The following is a 19432-nucleotide window of genomic DNA, read 5'->3' as shown; positions in this document are numbered from 1 at the left end:
TATGGGATTCTTCACCGTTCTATATAAATTCGGAATTTAATCTAGGTGGTGCGAGCCCTGCCTGATTAAAAGGGTTCAGCCGTGTCCACCCATCCACCCTTCCTTCGCCCCCTCAGGGTATTTTAATTATTTTCCCGCATTTTCATAAAAATAAAAAGAAGAAAAGGTTGACAGAATCAAGCATTGAAAAGGCAGCATGTCCTCAACATGGAAGTTTGCTTTAGCTGATCAATAAATACAGGAACTTTTGTTTGAAAGTGACGAGTGCTGTACCATTCTGTTAATGAGTTGGTATCACCTTTCTGATGACTTGCAAAACTTAAAATTAACTATATGCAAAAAAACAAATACTGGAAACATTCCCTTGGCCTCTAGATGACTCAGTCTTCTCGGATGCACACAATGATACCATACAGAAATGAACTACTGGACACAACAGATAGCAAGGAACTAATAGTGAGAGCAACACAAAACATCTGAGGGCCAAGTGACTGTTTCTTTTAATTTTCGTACACACTGCCTATTTAAAAAAACAAAACAAAAAAAACTTTATAATTTGTTTTATAAAAAAAAAAAAGAAAAAAAAAGCATGCAATGGGTTAAGAGGAACACTGGTCCTAAAGCTTTTCTCCTTATTTTTTTGACCAAACCAAATGAAACTATACAAGCCTGCTCAGTATTTTTGCCAATCAGTAAATTAGTCTTAAAAAATAATTAAAACTTGCCTGCCCTTGTTTGTAGGAACATAACAAAAATCTAGTTAACAAAAAAATATATTTAACACAGGCCAGAGACTACATGGTATAAAAAATACAACGTTGGAAGTACTTTTGAGATTGAATCATTGTCAATGGTATTACAACACATTGAAGATCAGTGTTTAATGTGCAGCTACTAAGTAATTTCATTTTATCTAACTTATTTTACATAAATTGCATCTAGCAATGCCTTTGAGTGTGAAAGCAAGAAAGCCGAAGTCACAATATAAATACATACATAAAACAACTGATCAAATGACGGATTTTCCAGACTTATATAGAGAAATCTGAGTGCAGTCACTCACATGTACGGCTGTAACAACTAACCATATTACCAATCTCGAAGGAGTTCCACTGAAACTGAATAAACTTGGGAATTATGTCCTAGTCAAAGAGGTCCTGCTGGCCTCCGGACAGTACTCACCCCTGGGCAGCCCCCGGTGTGACCAGCGGAGGGGCACGTCCACCGAGCTTTCCAAGTCAAGCCGGTACTCTGCCTGCAGCCTGATCAGCAGGTGGTGGTAGTGGCCCAGCCCGGACGTCAGGTGGGCTCGCAGGCTGAGGACGGCCTCCTCTTCCTCATCATCCTTCACCCTCTCTCCCTCTCCATTGCCCTGCACCCCCTGCGTGAGCAAGAGAGCATGCTTCAGCCAAAAGGAAAGCTGCACGCACGATTCTGGGAGGCGGAACAAACTCGGAACGCCCACACCCCACTTGACTCGATTTGGTCGACGCAGCTCCTCTCTCCGTTGATTACAACACTTTTGGACAGGGTGTCTAGCAGATTATTATTTTGAAATTCCCTCACTTTTCCAGGTCTTCCCTCACAATTTCAGGTGAAATTTCCTGAGCACTGTAGAATCGGTTAAATAGATAAGACCATTACAACACAGGGTATTGAGCATTGAGCACTGTAAGGATCATTTTGCACAAGCTTAATCCCACTTGCATATTCCAAAATATTCGACTTCGTCCAGTCCGGATTAAACGAGCACTTTCTCGCCGCCGACATCGTCAGTGAAGAGGCCACTTCCGGAAACTCTGTGAAAACACTACGCTCAATCACAGACGTCAATAACCGAATGGCAGCATGGCCACCAGATGCACACTTTCGGATACTTTCGGCTTAATGCTTGGATTGGACTGGGGTCTGCGACTTTTCCGTTTGTTACTAAATCTAGTAGCTCTAACTGGATCTAGCCTAGTGTCGCGTCCTCAATCCAATCCAAGGCTTGGACTGGATTTGTCGGCTGTTCCCTGTGCGTCGGGTGAGCAGAGACCGCGCTCCACTCTAAGCAGAATTTATTGCCTATTTTTCTGCCTTTAAGTCCTCAAGTTTTTGCTCAGGGCACTCGATGGCGTTTACGGTTCATGTTTCTTGACTGGGTTCGCCTTTTGACAATGTCCCTGACAATTCCCTGACTTTTCCCAATAATTAAAATTTCCCTGACAATTCCTGGTTTTCCCGGTCGCTAAACACCCTGTTTGGAGCACTGTCGCCACGGCAGCCAACAGTTGCACCAGGGTGGCAAAACAAACTCGAAAGGTGTGTCCGGTTTACTGATGACGAGCGAAATAAGAGACAGGCCCCAGTTCGGTTTTGGCAAGATACGGCATCTGCCCAACTTCCTGGAAGAAAAAATCGGAAAAAATAAGGCAGACATTTATATGTGCACAGTCACCACGATTGAAGGATATGACGGCTATAGCTTACACAGGATTGCCACGAAAAACTGTGCAAAACACAACCAGCTTGTAAGTATCTTATAGCAGCATGGTAATGAGGGATGCACAACTAAGCACCATCTTATAGCAGCATGGTAATGAAGCATGCACAACTAAGCACCATCTTCTTGCATTAAATTTTTTAAAATCTGGAACGACGTTGCTCTACCGTGCTGCGGCCCTAAACTACGCCTTTGCTTACAACACTTGAGCCATGGTTACCTTACAAGTTTTGAAACAGCATGATCCAAATAGCATGGAGCATTTCAAATCGCCTATTCCGTTCGGTGCCACAAGTTGTGTCATTTCTGTGCAGGCTATTTTGGCAGTGGCATGTGCTAGCTAATGCTGGATACAAAACATAAAGTGTCTCAGAAACAGAGATGATGACAAAGAGACCCAGGACAAACAACTAACCAACACTGCTTGCTAACATAAAACAAGAAGCCTCGTGGCCAACCCAGATATAACCCTCACCGGTACTGCTTGCTCATAGACAGGTTCTTTTATTGCTTGTTGGTAACTTTCAAACATAAGAAAGGTCGCTATAAAGCTGCATTTGCATCTCTACGACCAGTGCTTGCTGTGTGTTCACTCAGTAGTGTGGCGGCGAAGCCATACGGTACTGTGTCTGTAGTCACATTTCTGTCCCCTGTCCCTTCTCTCTGCCTTTGCTTTTGGCTCCTAAACATTTGATTACCACCAGTTTATCTGCCTTCTTGACCCACAAAATTTAAGATCATGCCCAGCAAGGTTTTGAGACGCCTCGTGCCTTCACTAAGATATAGTGCTAACATCACCGCTAGCATAATAAAAAGATTCACGGAATCCCCGTGGCTCGGTCGAGAACAACTATCCTCAACTTTGAATTGGTGGTTCGTGCACTGCCTGCAGCACGGTAATATTGGATGGGATCAGCTAGTCTCGACGGGGAGCTCAATGATTTCCGAGTCGGCTTACTCAGCAAAAGTAAAGTCTACTTCAAATGTCCACTTCCGAGTTGATAGCCCCCATATCCATCTGTTTGCTGGACTGCAGCCTAAAGAAAAACTTTGCATTTGCATTCCCCAAGGTGCTCCGAGGACAACCACGTTCAACGTATACGGTTAGGCTGTAAAACATTATTGTCTGTAAATAGGACATTTCACAGACCCTCCCATTACTACAAGAGGAGCAGTATGCGGGGAAGGCACCCGTGCACGGGGGAAGGCTCACCCTCTTGGGGGCCTTGAACTGCTGCACGGCCTCATAGTAGACCTTGCGCCAGGTGAGTTCTTCCGCCTGACGGCCATACTCCAAGGGAGCAGCAAACAGCAGCCGCTCGCAGTATTCCTTCACCCTGATAGAATCGGGCAGGACAGAGCTCGTGAGTGGGGTCAAAGTTAAAAGACAAACAAACACACGTAGCAACTTTTGAGAAAGGAAAACAAGTGCAATATAGTGTAGACTGCCAGCTTTGTTAGAGGGACATTAGGTGAAGACAGTGTATAAGGCTCCACACATAGCTCTGTCTTTCTCATTCCTTCCTTCATTTCCAGTTGATTATGATCATCTTTGTTAAACCTCCTCTCGAGCTATCCTTTTATTGTTTAATGTATGTCATTAGCTTCACAGACGTCCAGGAGTGACTGTGTCCTTGCCCACCGTCTTGTTCCAGGACACCACATTACAGTTTCCCATACTGTATTTCGTGGTGTGCCAATTTCTGTGAACCAGGAACAAGTAACAAATTCTTAGGTGAGTCTAATTAAATATCAAGAACCTTAAGCATAACCCGGTTTTGCCTGCAACAGTTTCTTTCAAGACTAATGTACGGGCCGAATCTACAGCTCAGCAAAAAATTCTCACCTCTGCGTCTTTGAGGGTAGTGAAGGAGAGAAAGAAGAAGCTAAGCGAGGAGGATGCAATAAAGGAACAAGCATCTGAAAATGGACAGCGCAAAGTATATGTCCGCCTGTAAAGACGTAAGACAGATCTGGTGGATCAGAGGCAGGATAAGTGGGGTGCGACTAAGCACATGTGCATTGCGAGGCCTCGAGTTACCGAAAAAAGAAGCGTGCTGGTAAAAGGAAAGGGTTACTGATTTGCCCCTCACCTTGTCCTGAGCAGTGTCACCTCTGGAGCCATGCGGGCCCTGGCGGATGTAGCATTGCGCAGCTGCTCCTCCAGCTTGCGCACCGCCTCTGAGGCACTCCTGCATAGAAGACTGCCATTGGGGGAAACAGCAACGAGAGCAATCGAGGCAAACATCTTAGTGCTGAACTGACATGATTAGATTGGCAGGAAGGCCCTTCTGTTGTCCCACCTCCAGGATGACCTTGGTACCTTCAATGATGCCTCTCGTGAGCTTCGAGCGTGCAAGCGCAATCAAGGCATGGCAGCAGGGAACAAGCATGCATTGGAAGTCTGGCAACCAAAAGGGCCGCCCTATCGTTCTAATTCTGCCACCGACTATAGTGCGGAAGTGCTAGATTTTAGGTTGTGGGTGCCTCGGGAGTCGGAAGCACCACAGCACAGCTGCTGTCGGGGTGCTCGTACGGTATACCCACACATGACGAGCTGGGAGTCGGTTGTGAAAGTGGTTGAGCACGAGGGAGGCATTGCCCTGTCAGGGAAAGGGCCAGCATTGCCAGCAATGAGAACTTTCTTCGGTTTGCTGCTGCCATAAACGTTCCACGCTGCCAACTAGGTCACCCCTCCATGATGGCAGAAATTCAACACTTTTTAATTAATTTTCAAAAAGTAGAATGAATAGAACTTTAGTCTTTTTCTGGGGGGGGGGGGGGGGGGGGGGGGTGGCATGAGCTTTTGAAGTCTTTCCTCTGGCTACAGGAGTGAGCAGCAGGTGTAGACCTGTTTCCAGCCTTTAGATAATATATTATTCAAGAGGCATATACAACCCTAACGGCACTTTCTGTTGTGTTTGTCAGGTATTGAAAATATTAATGAAATCCCGTATACCAGGTGTTTCACTGAATATTGACAAAAAGTTTTGTGCAAGCATTAAAGGGGCCCTGCAATCATATTTAAGCGTCTACCTTTTTTGCGGTTTCCACGTCTCTTGGGGTTCGGGCAAGCCAGCGGGCACGGAGAGAGTAACTAAATATCCGTGTGTCATATTTTAACCGGAAGACACGGAAACCTCCTCCGCCGACGAGGGCGACCCGCGGTACCGAAAGCGCGCAAAATGTGACGTCTTTGGTCCTGGGCTTAGTACTGGTCAGAGCCGCTAAAAGCTTCTTTTTAGTCGAAATACAAAATATAAGTGGCGAGAACCGTTTCAATTATTTATAAAACTAGTTTTTGTTCAGTATTTTAGATCAGAAAAGAAACAAATACAGTTTATAAAGTACGGAAACAAGAAATGACCTGTTGACAAACCCGCCACCAAGTGGTGGAAAAGGCGGCGCATATTAGAAAAGAGTAGTGGGATCAGGCGCCGACACGGAAAGGTCCCGGATGTACGCGGCGGCGCTGCGGTCGTTTACGGACTGGAGGATCCGACCGGCTCCGAGCGTTCCGAAGGCCTTCAGCGAGTAGCTTTGTCTTGCGTTTTGACCATTTCGCGGTACGGCAGCGCGAAGTGACTCCCATTCTGAACTGATCTTTACCTCGTGTTTGCTGTCGTTTGTGGCGAATGAAGTGTCATGCCGGATTAGTGTTTAATCGCGCAGCAAATGCAATGAGAGCCGCTCTGGCTGCCTGCTGTATACAGCCTATCCAGAATACGCTTTAGTGGCGCCCTCTCGCGCCGTCAACATGGAGTGCGGCAGCCGCGAGCGCTCGCTCTGCTCACTATCCCTCCTCTAGTTCACGGCCGCTCAAGCAACCAAGGATGTCATGAGGGAGGTTATTTTTTGCTTGTTTTTACCATTTTTAATTTGCCTATAACTCTTAAAATAAGGCGAAATTTGAGAAAAGAAAAGTTACATTATGTTACTACGGTCAGTGCGCTCAGGGTTGGTGCAAATTAAAAACCAGTAAAAAAGTGCTTGCAGGGCCCCTTTAAGGATTGCACAGAAACAAGGTAGGCACCATATTAGTCACCATCAACAGGTCTATTTATTAAGGTACATATTGTTTAGAATAAGCATGCTTTCAAAGAAATTTGCATAATTATATTTTTAATTAGTGAGAATAGTTAGCTTCAATCAGAGCGTCGAACCAGAACCAAATCGAAAACCGGAATTGTTAGTTTTAGGCAAACCAGAACTGAACCGAACCTAAATCTTCGCCGCCATCTTGGAACTGAACCAGAAAGAAATATAATGGCAACTGGTTCAAAACGGTTCACGGTAATTTTTTTGTTGTTCGCTAACATCACAAATTAAATATTTGAGAATAAACAAAATGGCAGCTGTATTTTAATGTATCATCAAATCGTCATATACAGAACAGCAATGTATGAGGAATTGGGGGTTTACGTGGTGCTTTTGTATTCGCACTATGATTAATCATGCGTCATCATGGTGTCAAGACATGCCGTCAAGTAATGTGACGTCACGTGCACCGTGACTCGCTGTGTCAAGTATATTCAAATTGAGAACGTCACTGGATTCATTAGCATTCTTGACACCATCACTTCATGTGACATTGCGACTTTGCACCGCAAGTAACGCGACAGTGACCTACTCAATGGCCCAAAAAGAGAGATCCTAGTGGCCTCAGAGGGACAGCCAAACATTGGCAGCCCGGCTGTCCCTCTGAGGACGTTCTCAAGCTATTCACCAAGCTTCAATCACCTCCATATTTTGTCTAAGGTTAACAATTTTTGGGTGCAATAAACAAAAAAAGAAAGGAAAGAAAGAAAAGGAGGATTATTGCTACCAAATGACACAACTAAAATTGTCGAATTAACAACCCCACACGGAGAGAAGTCAAGAGCACCCCAGAAATACTAAAAAAAAATATCTCTGGTGGAGCAACGAAAAAAGGAAAGAAAGAGGAGGAGGGCGTAGTCTTAAAAACGTTAGTGTTGTAAAGTTTCCTCGGCCCCGCATCTACGACACAGACAGGATAGCGTAGCCCCAAAAACTACTTTGTTTGTAAAAACAATCTTGCCAGAAAGTGTGACTTTGTGCTGCCAGATGCTTGCACTCTTCCTAATAACACTTCAGCGAAGCAAGAATAATTTGTACATTTCAAATGCATAGTGTGCACTGATCTTACATTAGCTGCTATTGGGGCGGCCTTGCTGCTGAGTGCGTACATTCTGCAGTGTGTATTTTTGCACCACCAGATTTGATTTTCTCAGCAAGAACAAATTGTAACCACCGCTGGCATATAGTATTATGACATCATGTGCAAACCATGTTAAACAGTTCAGCTTCTTGGTGCAATGCAATGTTTGCAACACTAGCAAAAGTAGATGTCCAAATTGTAAAATTGTTCAGTATGCATATATAGCCAGTCTTGTACACGTTACTAAAGAAAAGTAATCGATTACAATTACTATTACTTTTGGCTAAAAAGTATTTGATCAGATTACTTGATTACTCGACAGCAAAAGTAATTGGACATTACTTTAAGAAGTAACCGTTACTTTTCCGATTACTTTATTGTGTGAAAACTTACATCTTTAGCGCTCATAACAATGAACTACTTCCAACCTATATTTCACACTTTCACAAGTATTGAAGAAAAAAAACGGGTTCCCTCTTCGTGGTCGTTGCACCTTCACAATGCGGGCACAAGCATAGCATTCGTTTGTAGAAGCTTAATGATTTGGGCGTTAGCCAGTTGGGGGGGGGGGGGGGGGGGCGGTGAGGGAGTGGAGGAGGTTCTCTTGTTAAGCTTAAGCAAGGGTTGTCGCTCAAAGTTTGCATTGCTCATTTCATTATTCACACCTGGATGAACTCGCGTGTTATACAAAAGAGCAGCAGCTCCAGGATTTGAAACGGATCATGTGTAGTATCCATTAGCAGAAAAGATTGCCCCGACCACTTCGCAACTCGAAACCTTGCTTGTCACAAAGACCATGTAGGGAAAATAGGGAAATATTTTAACTGGCTTTGTTATATTTTGGATGCGCTTTATACATTCTTCGATTCTGATTCTTCTACGGACTGCGAGTAGGTATCGTAAGCAGGATTGTTTTTAGGGGTGAAGCTCCTTAGCGGCGAAGCTCCTTAGCGGACAAGGCGAAGGCCTTGTCCATCCGTTTGTTCGTCCTGCGTCCGTGTTCACATAAAAAAAAAAAAAACAATGTTTGCGGAGTTGACAGGATTTGAACCTGTGCAGTGTCGTGATTGAGGGTTCCGACGAAGGCTCCCAGCCCGGCGACACTAATTTGTGCCGGGTAGGAGACAGGATCGAGGAGCCAGGAGGCGACGAGCTCAGCAAAACAGAACACACTATATTTACATTAATTATAACATCCTTTCAGTGTTCGTACCATAACAACTTCACGGGTGTCCTTTCTTTATATATCCGCCTTTCAACTCGCCGTCCATTGGCTTGTCCAATCGCAGGGGCCTACGTGGTCCTCGGTAGCCAATGTGGAAGAAGTGCGTGTGCCAACGGCCAGCCAATGCCAGAGAAGTTCGTGGCGGGTCTCTCAGCGTGGTGGCTCGCTCGCTGAAGAGTCATCCACACACACACACACAGACACTGACACCCAGCTTGTACAAAGGTTGTCTCGAGAGCCGAGTTCTCCGAAGCTCCCGCACGAGCCGCCGGTCGGTGCGAGAGCGTGCTTTGGTCGACGTGAGCCAGGGGCATGCGCCGCTCTCGTAAATGTGGTACGGGTGTGTCGTAGCCTTTCACAATAGCTCCTCCGGCAACGGGGAGAGCGTTTTGAGGTAGAGCAGTTAGCAACCGCTCTTCCGAGAGACGCGGTTTCGCTCTGGGGTTCTCGGCAGGAGTTCGGGCACTCATTCATCCTGGGAAGAGGTAGACACACGGAACAACCACACCAGACCAAACCCCGGGCCGATGAACACCCAGTTCCCTCCCTCAGTCCGCCAGACCATCACAAATAAAACAAGCAGCTCATCAATTCTCCTCAAAGCCCTTGCGCTACGAAGATAAACTAGAGAGCTTAGAAATACTGTAAGCTGAAAAGCTGGATACAACCGACACCCGTGAAAAAAAAAGAAAACAACAACGACAAAACAGATTAATTGCCCCCACTATAGCCGGCTCACCGAGATAGTCATTTCTCTGAACACGCCTTGCGATTCACAACAGAATTTTTCCCCGGAGAATTTCGAAAATTCGCCGCAACTCATCAAGGCTCGCCCTTTTCGCTAGAAGCTATGGCTGAGCCCATCTGCGTTTCCATTAAGCTGTCCTTTTCTGTATTTTACTTCAAAATTGTATTGCTGAAGGATCAAGCTCCACCGAAGGAGGCGGCCATTTTTGGGCGACATGTTTTGTAGCCACTGCAATGGACAGTGATCTGTCTCAATGACAAACTTGGTGCCTGAGAGATAACATGAAAGCTTTTGAACGGCCCAAACAAGACATGCATATTCCTTCTCTGAGGCGCTATAAGCTTCTTCGTGTGTGGAGAGCTTTCGGGGATCGGTGGCCGAGTGGTCTAGTGCACACCAGCTCGGAGCACGTGGAGCGAAAGCTCGCGCTGCAGAACCCAGGGATCCTGGGTTCGAGCCCCACCCCTGCCCGTTTCGATCTGGGTGAGCATCGTACCGGAGTGCGGTTGTGTATCACCACTGCGTGATGCACGTTAAAGACCCCAGGCTAGCAGCTGTACCGCACTGGCTAAATTTCTCATCTACAGCTGGGAGACTCATCGCCCCTGTGAGGCAGACCAAGTTCTAGGCTGTATAAACACACACACAAACCAATTTTTTTTTTTGGAGAGCTTTCGACTAATGTAGAGTACCGGCCGCTCGTTCCCCTCATCATCGGTCTGGCTCAGGATAGCTCCGACCCCGCGATCGCTGGCGTCACACTGCACTACGAATTCCCTCGCGTAATCTGGTGCCCTCAGCACCGGCCCCTTTGTTAGCGCCTCCTTCAACGAGTTGAACGCACGTTCCTTTGCTTCGTCCCATTGAACTATTTGCGGCTCGGATTTTCTGAGGGCGTCGGTGAGCGGGCTTGCTATGTGCGAAAAATCCTCTATGTAGTGCTGATAGTAACCAGAAAGCCCCAGAAATGCACGTATTTCTGTTTTCGTCTTGGGACGCCGGTGCTCTGCGACTGCAGCAGTCTTAACCTCAAAGGGCCGGCGACAACCTTGTCCGATCACATGGCCCGAATAGCTGACCTCAGCTCTCCCAAGCTGGCATTTTTCGGGCTTGACGCTAAGTCCCGCCTGGCGAAGCCGTTCTAGAACCGCGCGAAGGTTTTCCACGTGGGTTTCCCAGGAATCCGAAAAAATAGTCACGTCATCCAGATAGGGGAGGGCGAAGTCGCGTAAGTCTCCAAGGACACGATCCATAAGGCTAGAAAAACAAAACGGCGCGTTTTTCAGGCCGAAACTCAACATGATCGGCCGAAAGGTGCCAATGGGAGAGATAAACGCGGCGTACCGACTAGCCCGTTCGGTAAGAGGGACCTGCCAGTAGCCCCGCACTAGGTCTAACGTCGATATAAACCTAGCCCCGCTAACTACCTCTACCCTCTCCTCAATGTTCGGGATCGAGTAGGTTTGATCCCGGGTGATAGCATTTAGCTTTCTGTAATCGATACAGGGCCTAGGGTCTTTCCCTGGTGCTTCAACAAGGATCAGGGGCGATGTGAAGTCACTGTCCCCGGGTTCAATAACCCCGAGCTCCAACATGCGTTTGATCTCTCTTTCCATTATCTCCCTTCGTCTTGGAGATACTCTGTACGGCCTAGAACGAACCGGTTGATTGACAGTTAGCTCGATGTCGTGGACCCCCAAGGTCGTTTTTCCTGGCCTATCTGAAAAGGTCGTTCGAAACTCCCTGATTAACTGGGTTAGATCTGCAATCTGAGCGGGCTGGAGTTTCTCATGAATTATCATTTTTGCGCAGAGCTCTTCGACAGTGAAGCGTCCGTCACCTTTGAGGAAGGGGATTTCATGCGGCATCTCCTCTGGCGCGTTCAGAGTTAAGTTTACAATAACCTCGCGTTCTTTGTAAGGCTTCATGAGGTTGCTGTGGTAAATTCGCGTGTTTCGCCGCCTCCCTTCTAGCTCAACTGCGTAGTTTGTGTCAGACAGCTTCTGCAGAACCCTAGCTGGGCCTTCCCATTGAACGTCAAGTTTGTTCTTTCTACAGGGAACAAGAAGCATGACCTTGTCGCCCACCTCAAAAGTATGCAGCCGGGCTGTTCGGTCATAATAGGCTTTTGCCCTGTTCTGTGCGGTCTTCGCGTTCCTTTCCACGATCCCCATTGCCTTATTTAGCCGATTCAACAACTCCAGAACGTACTCGACGACCGTTGGGTTTTCCTTTTGATCCTCCCAAGATTCTCGAAGCATACGCAGCGGTGTTCTCAAAGCCCTCCCGTACACTAGCTCCGCGGGACTAAACCCCGTCGTCTCGTGAGGTGCGGTTCTAAGAGCGAACATAGCCGCTGGGAGGCAGGCTTCCCAATCCCTTCTGCGCTCCACACCAAGAGCGCGCAGGACGCGCTTCAGCACCGAGTGAAGCCTTTCCATGCTGTTCGATTGTGGGTGGTAGATGGAGCTGTGAACTAGCCTAATACCACACTTCTCGAAAAAGGTGGTAGTTAGTAAGCTAGTGAAGACACTTCCCTGGTCGCTCTGAATTTCTGCTGGAAACCCCACCCTAGAAAAGATGGACAAAAGAGCGTCCACCACGTTAGCCGAGGACAGTTCCTTCAGTGGAACTGCCTGTGGAAACTTTGTGGCCGGACACAAAGCTGTCAAAATATACCGGTACCCCGACTGCGTCTGAGGAAGTGGTCCGACGGTGTCGATCACGAGACGGCGAAATGGCTCAGTAATTACTGGAACCAATGTCATAGGGGCTTTCTGCCTATCCGTAGATTTCCCGACACGCTGGCATGCGTCGCAGGTCTTCACAAATCCCTCGACATCCTTCCAGCATCCCGGCCAGTAGTACTCCTGTGTCAGTCGCGCCTTGGTTTTTTTTATTCCAAGGTGTCCTGACCAGGAGCAATCGTGGGCGAGATGGAGCAAGTCCGCTCGGTACTTACGGGGAACGACAAGCTGGTCGAACGACTTTCCCTTTCGGTCTTGGTACTGCCGGTAGAGCACGCCTGATCTCGTTTGAAACGAGATGTTCTTCCTGGCTATGCCTTCCCTCTTACTCCCCTGGATATCTTTCAGGGATGGATCATTTTTTTGCTCCAAAATAAGCGTCGGCCTATCCAGTTTAGCTAAAGCCTGAAAGCTTTTGGAGGCCGGTGAGAGAAGTATACCGTCTTCTTTCTCATGATCGGCTGTCTGCTCTCCCCGTTCCGTCCCTGGCTAGGTGTTCTGGTGCTGTGATTCGGCAAATTCCCCCGACACTCCAGGCTTGTCTCGCGACTCAGCGGAAGGGGAAGCCTCTTCGACGGAGTTATAGCTCAGCTGCCTCGCTAGAGCACGTGCCTTCGAGCGCGTCAGGGCCAACACTGTTTCGTTCGCGAAGCTCAACCCCCTCTGTTGCAACATCTCTTCAGACTTATTTGAAAAGAGGTACGGATACGGCAAGGGAAGTCTGCTGGAGACTGCCGCTTCGGTTTCTAGGACTCCAAAAGGTCCCGAGATAGAAACTTTAGCAATAGGCAAGCAAACACTTTGCTCTTCTACCACCTGTCGAATCCAAGCGCAGTCTCCAGTGTACTCCTCTGGTCGCACGTACGTAGGGTGTACGACGTCCATCGTCGCGGCTGAGTCTCGCAACACACGGCAGTCTTTGCCATTTACTAGCATTTGTCGCGTGTAGGGCTCTAACAACCTCTCATTGTCTTCGCTGTCACGGACATAGTGGAAAGCCACTTTCTTTGTGCAGCTGGCCGCAAAGTGGCCCGGCTCTTTGCAATTGAAACAAATAGATGGTCTCCTTTTTTCGAAGACCTTGCTGCCTTCGCTGTTTGGTTTCGGCTGGTAGCCAACTTTCCTGTTCGCTGCCTCGACTTCCTTTTCTTTAGGTTTCTGGAAAGACCCCTCGCTAGCGAACCGTCTTGGGAACGGCTTTCCCACCTCGTTCTTTTTCGACCAGAAAGCTTTCTTAACTTCTTTATCCCTCTGCGCCTTGCCTGAGCTATCACCTTGCAGGCCTCTTCTCATCGCGTGTTCCTCCGCGAGCTCCGCGGCCTTCATGAGATTAGGCTCGCTGAGCCTGTCCTGAACCCAGAACATCACTTCTTCAGGGAGCTCCCGGAAGAACTGCTCCGTTGCAACACACTCGACCACCTTATCGTGGTCTCCCTGTGCCCCGGCACTCTTTAGCCACTCTATCAAATCTGCCTTTAAGTTATATGCGAACTCTGGCCACGATTGAGATGGCTTCCTACATGCTTGACGGAAGCGTTGGCGAAATGCTTCCGTGGACAAGCGATACTCCTTGAGAAGTGCGGCTTTTACTTGGTCGTAATTGTCGGCGTCCTTTCTTGTTAAGCGCGCTATTACGTCCGCCGCTTTGCAAGGGAGTAGCGTCAGTAGCTTATGGGGCCATGTCTCGCGGAGGAAGTGCACTTTCTCGCACATTCTTTCGAAATTTACAAGAAACAACCCGATGTCCTCGCTTAACTTATATGGCTGAAGAAGATCTTTCATTTTGAACCTTTTTGCCGGTTCAAGTCTACCTGCTGCCTGATTCGGAGACTAGGCCTCCAGTTTCTTAAGCTCAAGTTCCACTTTCCTTAGCTCTAGCTCCTGAGTTCGATTTTCTCTCTCCCTCTCGTGTTCTCGTTCTCGTTCCTCTCTCTCACAGCTCTCCCTCTCTCTGGGTGTTTGCAAACACTCCATCAGCTCCTCATCGTTAATCTCTGCGTCCCGAATGAGCTAGATGATATGTGGCTTTCGTTTGGCTTGTCCCAAATCGATTCCCAATTCGGTACAAACCTGCACCAGTTGTGGCACACGCAACGTCTCGAGATTCATGACTCTCTCTGTGTATCGGCACCCTTTTAGAACTCAGGAAAGCTTGCGTCCAACGGAAACACACTCGTTTAGACCGATACAATTTCCCCCAAACCCTAACAACAAATCTAATGGCTGTCAGGTCTGGCGGATCCAAGAAAGAGGGCCGGGCACTCACCCACACCGAGAGTCATGGTCCGGCGAAGTCGATCCGGCGTAGTCGAATTCCATGAAGTCGAGTCCCACGTAGTCGTATCCCACCGCTGCCAACCAGTTGTCGTGATTGAGGGTTCCGACGAAGGCTCCCAGCCCGGCGACACTAATTTGTGCCGGGTAGGAGACAGGATCGAGGAGCCGGGAGGCGACGAGCTCAGCAAAACAGAACACACTATATTTACATTAATTACAACATCCTTTCAGTGTTCGTACCACAACAACTTCACGGGTGTCCTTTCTTTATATATCCGCCTCCCATCTCGCCGTCCACTGGCTTGTCCAATCGCAGGGGCCTACGTGGTCCTCGGTAGCCAATGTGGAAGAAGTTCGTGTGCCAGCGGCCAGCCAATGCGGAAGAAGTGCGTGTGCCAACGGCCAGCCAATGCCGAAGAAGTTCGTGGCGGGTCTCTCGGCGTGGTGGCTCGCTCGCTGAAGAGTCATCCACACGCACACACACAGACACGGACACCCAGCTTGTACAAAGGTTGTCTCGAGAGCCGAGTTCTCCGAAGCTCCCGCACGAGCCGCCGGTCGGTGCGAGAGCGTGCTTTGGTCGACGTGAGCCAGGGGCACGCGCCGCTCTCGTAAACGTGGTACGGGTGTGTCGTAGCCTTTCACAATAGCAGGGAGACCCCAATGGATTTCTAGTCCATCGCCTTAACCACTCGGCCACGACTGCGGGACGAGTAGGGGGCTCTGAGATGTGGTACTAACTCAAGAGCTGGGGATGTCATGGATGTAACGTTGCATGTAGCCGCTCAACGTCTATACAGGAGAGGGCGCTGCGGTCAAATGCGTATATAATCGCGTTAAACTTTGCATGCATTGGCTCAACGTTTATAGACGAGTAGGCGCTGCGGTCAAATGCTCAAATGCGTATATAACCACGTTCCATACCACACATTCTCTTTCTGACATGGGCCGTTGACTTAAGCGGTGGAGATGCATTCCCACGGCTTCTAGCGGATCCAACCTGATCCGCTAGAACCACTGGCTCTGCATTTCACCGACCATAAAGCAGTAATAATGAAGTCGAAACGCAACCCGGAACTCAGCACTACCTATGACCAATAAAAACAAATCAGCACCATCAGCACTACCTATGAACAATAAAATCAGTATCATCAGCACCACCAGAGCTTCGCCCCAATCAACATCATTCACCACGAGGAGATGCGGTCATTTTTTTTGTTGTGTGTGTGTGCGTGAGGGGGCTAGTTTGAACGAAGGATTTACAAAGCTACATTCTGCTCCCTGAGACTTCGCCCTGAGTGGCCTTTGTCGCGCACTGGGGCTTCCCTGGGGCTTCCCACTCCCAGTCCCAGCTCAAAAAAAAAAAAAAAAAAAAAAAAAAAAAAAAAAAAAACGGACATTTCACAGAAACTGTACATACAAAGTGATCAACCTCATTTCCTACAGCTCCGCAAAAATCTTTCTTTTTTTCTTTTTTCCCGTTCGAAAATAGAATCAAATTTTATTTTTGTCATTTCGAAAAAAAAAAAAAAAAAGGTGTGTCTTGGGGGGGGGGGGGGGGGGGGGGGGTGTCCCGTGGAAAAATAGTAACGGTTACAAGTAATTTTTATTACTTCAAAAAGTAATCAGATTACTCTTGTGATTACTGCACAATAAAAGTAATCAACTCATTACAAAATTACTCCAAAAAGTAATCGATTACAAGTAATTTGATTACTTGTAATGTGTACGGTACAAGTCTGTATATAGCAGTCTTGCAATGATATGCAGCAACCTAATAAAATGTTAGAGCGCATGACCGATAAAGCACAGAGTTGTAATCTGTGTGCTTAAAACAAGTGCACGTGAAACCGAATATAACATTAGCCTCCTGAGGCAGTATTTCGGGAAGATTCAAGCTCATACGAGTTAATGCCAAAATTATTTATATTAAAAATACAAGAATATTTGCGTGTACTTTGCGCTATTTATGTGTAATAAAGAATAGCATTGCATCTCCATTTGCTAAAAAGTTTGCTTGAGCTTGTTTATTATTTGCCATCTTGAACAGCTCAACTGGACAAGTACAAAGAACAAGAACAGACGAGACTATCAGACAGTGCAACTGGGCAAGGACAAAAACAAGAACATAGAATACTGAGCCCTGTCTGTCCTTCATCCTTGTCCAGTTGTGCTGTTTTCACCTCCAGATCACCACGTGTTTCTTTTTGCAGTAAGGCATTGTGTATGGGATTATTTAGAAGAATGCCACTCATTATATCGCTCTCTTTCCGTAAATTTCGTGTATTTGCCTTCAGATCTACCACGTGAGCACACATTCCTTTTTAGCATACTCCGCGACGCGGCTTGTCACAGTGCCAAACAGCTAACAAAATATCATGTTTCCGCAGATCAGCCAAGAGCTGGCGTCTTTTCAAGTATCGTCTGGTGTTGGTCTCTAACGGTTATGTGAACTTCAAACAGTCAAATATATTTATGAAAATAAAAGATACAATGGTGGATCCTTAGGGAATGCGTTAGCATGACCCTTGGAAACGCCACACAAGTCTTCCTGTTTGAAATGCTAAAGCTGACCCCTTCACTTTCCTCGTTGGCTTTCTCTTTTGGTTCTCTTTTCTCCCCTGCCTCTTGTTGGCCTCGTTACGGGGTCAGCGTTAGCGTTTCCAAAGGGGGGACGTGTGTGGCGTTTCCCAAAGGCCTTTTATGCTAACGGAGTCCCTAAGAACCCCCCTTTCCTGTACCCTGCCCATCAGGGTACGTCAACACCCTTGGATACGGTCATCTATATCATTTGTGGAAAGGACTACATCCATACCACTTGAGGAAGGAACCACAACCATGTCACTCGTGCAGGGAACCGCATTCATCATTTTAACCACACACACACACACATCACAGCCCACACACCTCTACTATGGACACCAAGAGCAAAGAACAACCGGCGACAGAACAGTGGTAACTGAGCATGCTTGCATTCCACCGTACCGCGGCGCAACACCTCCTAGATAACAAAGCCGTAGTGCCGAATGAGAAGGCCAACGCTGGGCACAGATTGGACACCACGATTGCGTCAATATTCGGCGCAAACTTGACTCGAAGCTGAGTGCTGACACAGCACTCGTTTTCAATCTGTGTCCAGCGTTAACCTTCTCTGATGACGCCATCTCATTCAGCACTACGGTTTTATCTAGGAGCTGCTGCGTGGCGCCGCCTTCTCTCTGGCTCTGTGCCAGCTGTAAGCGTGACTTTGACGAAAGGGTTCGTTTTGAGGAAAACCCAGCGGTGTCTGTCAGTTTGTCAGTGCTGGAGAGAAAGGGAGAGATTGACGTATGCTGATGCAGTGCTTCAGACCAATGGGAGTTGCACGTTTCACCCCCCTCCCCCCCCTTTCTCTCCAGCACTGACAAACGAAAGTCACCACTGGGTTTTCGTCAAAACGAGTGTTCTAATGCACACACATTAAAAATATATTCAATTACTGCCTGAAGACTTAGCAACATAAATGATGGGTTGATCACCTTAAAGATATACATTGTAAGTAAATGCACCCCCGAATTATCTTAGATGCTCTGACTAGTTTTCGGCGTTTTTAACCCCATAGGCACGTAACTGTGTGTTCCAGACACATAAATAACTTTTCAAATACAGAGATCTCTTATGTGATGAACAGCGATTTTGTCTGTGGGTTGGACAAAAACAAAATACACATGGACGCGCGGCGAGACTATGACGATTACGCACGCAAACCGTCAGAAAGTGGCGCTTCGTGAGACGAAATTTAGAGCAAAATCACACGAAACTTTGCTTAGTGTGATTCAGGAGCAGCTGACGACATGCTAAGTAGATAATGAATGTCTTTAAAACACCATCTTTTTTTTTTTTTTTTTTTTTTTTTAGAGATCTCAACGTCATTTTGACGTAATAGTTTGGTTACTATCATACTGTCCCACTACTAAAGTGATATCAGTATTTTCATTTTATTCCAATTTTATTTTGAGCGGTGTTGCCCTCTGCAATTTTGCAACACACGCAGTAGATCCAACCCCGACTCCCTTCTTTTTCAGTAATTGTTTGAAAGGAAGGACAGACCGACATCGAGTCTCGGGTACCGAGAATTCAGGGCCTGTCCGTCCCTTCAGAAACGTAAGCAAACAAAAAGAAAGAAAAAACAAAACAAAAACAGCTGTAGATGCTGATGACAATATAACGCGCAAACGTCGAAGATCAAATTTGAAAACCGGCTACGTTGTTACGTTACGATAAGGCTGCGTTACACCATCGTTACAGGCGTCACGTAAACTACCTACGACTCCTGCGTCGCGATCTCAAGCGGGAGTCAACCGGCGGACGCACATGCGCCCTTAGTTTCTGAGCAGTGGCGCGGCCCCCCAAAAAATGAGCAAAGGAATAAGCCTAACTTACCGATACAATCGTCGGGATATCTCAGTTTTTTCATATTTGCCTTCTGTGTAGACTTTAGGCGCCTTCTGCATTATATCAGCTCTTCATGCTTTTTAATTTGGGCTCACTGCTAGGCGCAGCTAAGCAAGGGGAAAACTTTCCCGTGAAATTCCGATCGTCGGTCCCTGCCCATGCTGTTTCTCTTCCGACGCACATCTGGTCATCTGGGATATTTTTGTTGGTTCGGGCCACGCCTAGTTCAAGGATCGGAACGCAAATAAACGAGAGGGCGCTACTAGGTTACTCATTTTAAACTCATTTTCAATGAGGTACTTTTATTGTTATTTTTGTACATAGAATTTTTGTTTTG

General features: G+C 47.1%; 1 protein-coding gene across 2 annotated transcripts in view; it reads right to left on the bottom strand.

Annotated features, from left to right (window-relative positions):
• Positions 1 to 19330, bottom strand: part of LOC8051920 (protein SMG5) — a 69620-nt gene extending 50290 nt beyond the window's left edge. The window contains exons 1-4 of one of the 2 annotated variants that reach the window (XM_029970440.4): positions 19084 to 19330; positions 4579 to 4677; positions 3699 to 3822; positions 1183 to 1381 (exon numbers count right to left, since the gene is read on the bottom strand). In XM_029970440.4, the coding sequence (XP_029826300.2) occupies positions 1183 to 1381; positions 3699 to 3822; positions 4579 to 4677; positions 19084 to 19154 (493 nt within the window). In that variant the 5' untranslated portion in view covers positions 19155 to 19330. The remainder of the gene's footprint in view (positions 1 to 1182; positions 1382 to 3698; positions 3823 to 4578; positions 4678 to 19083) is intronic. The other variant, XM_029970441.4, reaches the window with a different exon arrangement.
• Between the last annotated feature and the right edge of the window lie 102 nt (positions 19331 to 19432).

This window comes from Ixodes scapularis, unplaced genomic scaffold (assembly GCF_016920785.2).
Source record: "Ixodes scapularis isolate PalLabHiFi unplaced genomic scaffold, ASM1692078v2 PGA_scaffold1__304_contigs__length_218370807, whole genome shotgun sequence".
Lineage (NCBI taxonomy): Eukaryota > Metazoa > Arthropoda > Arachnida > Ixodida > Ixodidae > Ixodes > Ixodes scapularis.
Note: the sequence above shows the minus strand (reverse complement) of the source record. Positions and strands in the feature narration are given on the sequence as shown.